The sequence below is a fragment of the Nycticebus coucang genome, chromosome 24 (genome assembly GCF_027406575.1).
Source record: "Nycticebus coucang isolate mNycCou1 chromosome 24, mNycCou1.pri, whole genome shotgun sequence".
Taxonomy (NCBI): Eukaryota; Metazoa; Chordata; class Mammalia; order Primates; family Lorisidae; genus Nycticebus; species Nycticebus coucang.
The window spans coordinates 26,826,334-26,833,067 of NC_069803.1; the positions used below are offsets into that span (position 1 = coordinate 26,826,334).

General features: G+C 46.7%; 1 protein-coding gene across 2 annotated transcripts in view; it reads left to right on the top strand.

Annotated features, from left to right (window-relative positions):
- Nucleotides 1-950, top strand: part of EPHX2 (epoxide hydrolase 2) — a 44,768-nt gene extending 43,818 nt beyond the window's left edge. For both annotated transcript variants that reach the window (XM_053578386.1, XM_053578387.1), the window contains 2 exons: nt 246-304; nt 479-950. In XM_053578386.1, coding sequence (XP_053434361.1) covers nt 246-304; nt 479-557 — 138 coding nt within the window. In that variant the 3' untranslated portion in view covers nt 558-950. The remainder of the gene's footprint in view (nt 1-245; nt 305-478) is intronic.
- The last annotated feature ends 5,784 nt before the right edge of the window (nt 951-6,734 follow it).

Consider the following 6,734-nt stretch of genomic DNA (forward strand, 5'->3'; position numbering starts at 1 on the left):
CCAAAGGGGACAGTGGATTGGGGCACCTCCCTGACACGGGGCTTCCTTGGTGACTTGACTGTCACCTGCTGCAAGTGGCGTCCCTGAGTGACACTTCCTTTCCCCTTCACTCATCCTTCCTTTCTCTGCCACGGGGAGCAGAGAGGAAGGTGTACCCTCCTGGGGCCACAGTTGCGCGTTGTACTAATCTGAAACAGACCCATTTGCATTCTCCCGTTAACCCTCTGTGTGGGGTTTTCTTTCAGATCCCCCACCTAAAAAGGGGACATATCAAGGACTGTGGGCACTGGACACAGATAGAGAAGTAAGGAGATCGGGGGGGTGGGGGGAGAACATGTCTCCTGTGCCCCTGCCCCCAAGCCTTCCTCGACTGATTTTGCTGGCCACAGCCTGGCCGAGCCGTTAGCGTCAAACCTTCACCTTAGCATGGGGGGTGGAGGGCAAGACACATGTAAACAGCCCTTTTTTCCCCTCCCAGGCCGGCTGAATTGAATCAGATCCTCATTGAGTGGCTGGAGACTGATGCTCGGAACCCACCAGTGGTCTCCAAGATTTAGTGATGCCATGTGCCCTCCCCAGGCAGGCGCTGCTCATCCTCTGTCTGCAGGGACACATTCTTCACATCCAGAGATGGCCCTACCCACATCTCTTGTGACAGCAGCATTGTTCTGAGAAGATATACGGAAACGACTGATTTTCTTTAAATGATAGTGAATCAAATTTAATTTTAGATCCAGGAGAAATCAGGTGTCATTAATCCTCCCAGTATAAATATGTGGTCTCTTTCTCTCTAAGAACCATCCGTATCCTGTGGGGAACATACTGGGGCAGCCAGCTGGTGATTTGTCTTTGAGTGAAAATCCATAGTTTGGCAGCAAAATCCGCGGTTGATGTGGCCTCATCTCAGTAGAGATGAAGACGCTTTATTCATTAAAGCTACGACAACCGTGCTGTTGTGGTTTGTGTTCTTGGGAAGATAGAGTCATTGCTCAGAGAATGACGCTTGCCCTCTGCTCTTGAGCTCTGCTCTGATCTCCCAGGTTCTGGGTGATCTAGACCAGAGCTATTCAGAGCCCTCCCAGGAGATGGCGGGGTCTGTTGTGCTCTGTTTCATTAAGTAGCCACTAGCCACAGGGAGCCACGTGCCTCTTCTCCAGGCTTCCCTAGCTTCCCTAGCAGGGTTTACTCAGGATTTTAATCAATTCAACTTTAAATAGCCAACAGGTGCCTTGAGACTCATTACAGACCTATCTTCCTCCCTGCAAGTCCAGTTAGGCACGCAGCTCCCCATGTGGCCTCTGTGCTCCTCTCGTGGGTCTGCCCTGTTCCACAGTAGCAGCCTCCTAGCAGGGCTCCCCTCCACCAGGGCTGGATCCTGAACTTTGCAGGGCTTCCCACTGCCCCCCACAGAAAAGCCTGGAGCCTGCAGGGTCCCCTGTTCTCCCCAGCCGGGTCCTAGCACTCACTCCTCGTCCTAACTGCCCTCCAGGACAGTGACCCTGCTCTTCCTTGGTCCTCCGCAAAGCTAACCACTTACACATCCTTTTGCCTCAGAATGCTTTCACCTGCCACTTCCAGCACCAAGTTCCCGTCTCCCTGCCCCCCGGTGGGGCAGTGTGCACTACCACCTGCTGCCTATGCCTCGGGAAGCCTGTGGAGGAGCTGCCCTCTGCTCTGCAAGGCGAGTTCCTAAAGACGATGAGCACATGTTGGCCAGGCCACAAGGACATGTGTGTTCATCCTTGGGCAGACTGCCAGGGGTGGTCTTTGTGCACCTGGAGTCACCAGCACCATCTCTGATCATTCATAGGTCCTTCCCATTTTAACAGATGAGGAGGCCAAGCGCAGTGGCTCACATCTGTAATCCTAACACACTGGGAGGCCAAGGCGGGTGGATGGCCTGAGCTCACAGGTTCAAGACCAGCCTGAGCCAGAGCAAGACCTCGCCTCTTAAAATAGCCAGGTATTGTGGCAGGCGCCTGTAGTCCCAGCTAATTTAAGCCCAAGAGTTCGAGGTTGTGTGAGCTGTGACCCCAGGGCACTCTACTGGGGCGACAGGGTAAGACTGTCTCAAAAAAAAAAAAAAACAGGAAACTAAAGCTCAGATAACTTGCCCGGGGTCTCTTAAGTAATTGGTGACAGAGGCTGACTCCCAAGGCTGGGACCTTTCTTCCCCAAATTTTCTCCTTTCTAAATCTAAAGCCAGACAACCTAGGGTAGGTATCTGCTAACCTCTTTGTGTGACCTGGAGAAAAGGTTTCTGTGCCCCAGTTCCATGGCTTAGTAGGACCTGTCAGTAGTTGGCTGTAGTAAGTGTGTAACACTCACTGAGCCCTGCAGCAGGCCTGGCACGGAAGCACGCTGCAGAAGGCCAGCGTTCAGAGCTCTGCTTTATCCTAGACAAGCCCACTGAGGCTTCCAGTCACCAAACACATCAACGCTGCCTCCAGACGTCTGCAGCTGAGAATTCAGAACTGAATTCTCAAGGGCTCAACTAAGAGGCAGGCGTGTGGCCTAGGACATTGGCTACATAGGCCAGATGACACTGGGTGTGACCAAGCTCACTTGTGAGGGAGCAGTTGGGGGAAAGAAGAGAAATCAGAGAAAGTCCTTCACTAGAAAAACAAACAGGCAGGCCCGTCTGCCCTGACAGTCTCAGTTTTGAATATTCTATCCAGTAATTAACATAAACCATCAAAAAGTTCTCTAAAATTTGTGGCAAATAAGGGTCAAATAACTCAAGTCTCTAACACTGTAACAAAAATATAAATAGTTGGGCAATGCCTGTGGCTCAGTAGGCAGGGTGCCAGCCCCATATACCAAGGGTGGTGGGTTCAAACCCAGCCCCAGCCTAACTGCAACAACAACAACAACAATATATATATATATATATATATATATATATATATATATATATATATATATAACCAGTTATACAAGACTGATGGCCGTGAAGGACCACAGGCTGGAAAGGCCCAGGAAAACGCTACCATCTCCAGAGCTGTGTTTCCCTGTCTGCCTGGGGATCTTCAGGTCACACATCCACTGCTGCAGCCACGGCAACAGAGGGAGTTAGCTGGCTCAGGCAGGGAAGATTCTCAGATTTCATTTTAAGTACAACTCATTTGGACTGTGTTCCAAGTGATTCAATTATAGAATGTATTATTTTAAGTTAATTTTTTTATTTTTTTTCAGACAGAGTGTCACTTTGTCACCCTTGGTAGAGTGCTGTGGCACAGCTCACAACAACCTCAAACTCCTGGGCTCAAGTGATTCTCCTGTCTCAGCCTCCCAAGTAGCTAGGACTACCGGCACCCACACCAATGCCTGGCTATTTTTAGAGACGGGGATTTCATTCTGGCTCAGGCTGGTCTCGAACTTGTGAGCTCAAGTGAGCCACCTGCCTTGGCCTCCCAGAGTGCTAGGATTACAGGCTTGAGCCACCCTGCCCAGTCTATTTTAACTTAATTTTTTTTTTTTTTTTTGTAGAGACAGAGTTTTACTTTATTGCCCTCGGTAGAGTGCCGTGGCGTCACACGGCTCACAGCAACCTCCAACTCCTGGGCTTAGGCGATTCTCCTGCCTCAGCCTCCCGAGTAGCTGGGACTACAGGCGCCCGCCACAATGCCCGGCTATTTTTTTGTTGCCGTTTGGCCGGGGCTGGGTTTGAACCCGCCACCCTCAGCATATGGGGCCGGCACCTTACTCACTGAGCCACAGGCGCCGCCCTAACTTAATTTTTTAATCGACCAATTGTACACATTCATGGAGTATGTAGTGATGTTTTGATGGGTATTACATATAGTGATCAGATCAGGATAATTAGCATCTCATCGCAAATATTTGTCTTTTTCTGTTGTTGTTTGGGGAACATTCCATATCCTTCCAGCTATTTGAAACCATATGATTGTTAACTGCAATCATCCTCCAGTGTCCAAAGCTAGGACTTACTCCACCACTGAGCTGGAACTTTGTATCTTTAAACAAACCTCTCCCTACCCCACTCTTCTCCTGCCCTTCCCAGCCTCTAGTATCCACTGTGTTCCTTTTTACTTTTCTGAGATCAAACTTTTTTTATCTTCCTAGTAATAACAGGTGTTGTTTCACTTTCCATGCTTATTTGCCTTGCTTATTTCACTTAACTTGGTGTCCTCCGGTTCCATCCGTGTTGCCTCAAATGACAGGATCTCCTTCTTTTTTATGGCTGAATAGTAAAAACATTATTTTCAGTTGATGACAACAAGGGGCATAAACTACAAGTATATTCACCTTTGCTAAAAAGGAATCGGCTTTTTAAAAAAGAGACAGAGCAGTCCGTATATTCTCTCATACACCCAGAGGGAGCTGAGGTCACTTATTCTGTCAAAGGAAGGCAACTTAGTGGCTGTCATTCAGCAGTATCTAAGGTTTCCAGAAGAAATGTCTTCTAAGAGTCTATTAGCCTAGAAGAGACAATAGCTTTCTTTCGTGGAGTATAATGAATCTGTGGTTTTAGATTCTAAGCCAGGTTCCATGTTGATCATCTCAACATTACCATCAATGCAAATTAAAAGCAAGCATTGGTTAAAATATCTAGGTCAAAAACGCAAAGGTTTTTTTTTTCCCCTCAACAGGAATTGGGTGAAAAACATTATGCCTCCCTGTTCAAAGGAGCCTGTCTGGACACACACGATAAAATACTTTCTTACTTTAGCAATTGTTAGAGTTTATCTGAGTGTTGAATACTACACTAATTGTTTCTCTTGTCTCCCTGTTAGATTGTGAGGTCCTTGGGATCAAAGGCTGTTTGTCTAGGTGATTCACCCTTGAACTCAAGCCAGCATTTGCAGATGTTTGCTAAATAATCAGGGAACATGCCTGCGCTTACATGCATGAATAGGCACTTGCATCAGTTTTAAATTCTTGCTTCTGATGTCATGCTGGGGGATAAGAGCAATCAATAGGATGGATGTTTTCACTGTTTCCAAGCATAGGTGGATCTTTTTATAGGACTGCTGGCAGCTCGGCTGATAGGACCAGATTCAGAGGGAGAAGACGTGTAGATTCTAGACATGGAGGGATCTTCCTGAGGGATCACGGGTAAACCACAGCAGGACATCAGTGGGTTTCTGCTGCACTGAACACAAATTGCAACAGTTATTTTAACAATACAGCTGAAGCATTTACAGTTGGAAACTGTGGGTGTTCAAAGTTTTCTTATTTATAAAACAGGAGTAGAATCATTTTGTCAGTTTCCTAAATACAGTTTGTCATATTCAAATACAAAGGTTTTGAGGCTGGTACCCACTTTGCAAAGAATATTAGTGATGTTTCTGCTCTTATCTCTTTGCTGTTGTAGTAAAATACACATAACATAAAATTTACCAACAAAAGAACAATGTGACAAATTCATTTAATGAAACTTTTACATGACAAGGGAGCCCTCAGAAAATGAAGACCCAAAGACCCAGGGAACACTATTTTTTTTTTTTTTTTTTGTCTCATTTAGTTGCCCTGGGTAGAGTGCCAGAGCATCATAGCTCGCAGAAACCTCACTCTCCTGGGCTCAAGCAATCCTCTCGCCTTAGCCTCCCAGGTAGCTGGGATTACAGCCACCTGCCACCAGGCCTGGCTAGCTTTTCTATTTTTAGTAGAGACTGGGTCTCCTTTTGCTCAGGCTGATCTCAAACTCTTGAGCCCAAGTGATCCACCCACCTCGGCCTCCCAGAGTGCTAGGATTACAGGCATGAGCCACCACACCCAGCCAGGGGACTCTATTTTTGTCGTTACCTTCAATGAAGAATGGACATCCTTGTAGAAATGTGATGGACAAAAGGGCAGGATCCAGTGGTGATAGACCAATGGAGAAAGCCAGGCTGCCTGTTTGCTCAGGGTCTTCTTGGGCCTCCTGTACAGCAGGTGCTGGGCAGGACCCTCTGAATGAAGATCTTCAAAGAAGAGGAGAGAAAGAAGGGAGGGACCGTTCTAGATTTTATGACTTGCTTTTGGAGAAGAGTTCTAGTTTCTGTGACCACCTGGGGGGGAAGAGAAATTCTGGTTTCTGTGATGACCTAAGGGGAAGAGAAATGGGGGGTTTCTATGACTCCCCTTCAGGGAGGAGGTGGGGACAGGTGGGCAGGAGATCAGAGAGACCTCGCTCTAAGGCCCTTCCAGTGTGACTGTCTTTCCAAGGTGACTTCTTGGGCTTGTGTCACAGTTCCAAAGACAAAAACAATTCTTTATTTTGCAAATCAAAGTAAGAGAATTCCTAAGAAAACCCCTAACAGTGGTATTCATTTTAAGGGATGGACAGTCATCCAGTGCTTCATTAGTCATCCTGGATTAAGATAGAAAGAACTCATGGAAGTTTTAGGCAGTCACATCCTACTTGGTCTTACGAGAACTGAAGGAACTTTCTGTCCTATCTTGGATGTTAAACAGTGCTGGCTGAGTGGGGCAAGGAAGTCTATCCACAGGCCAGAAACCATTCAACAAACTTCACAGTAGGCAAAGTAAGAACTTGGGTGTTTCAAAGAAATGTGTTCAATTATCAGTTACAAGTGATGTATTAAGAAGCTCATTGTCATTGATTAACAAGTCTGGGAGGGGAAAGATCTGAAAAGAAGCTCTTCAGTGACCATTAAAACGGTTAATAGGTAACATTTATTTCCCTTTGCAAGGAATGTTTGCAAAAGTTAAGACTCAGCAATTATTGAACAAGCTGATTCCTTCAGGAAAGAAGGAATAAATAATAA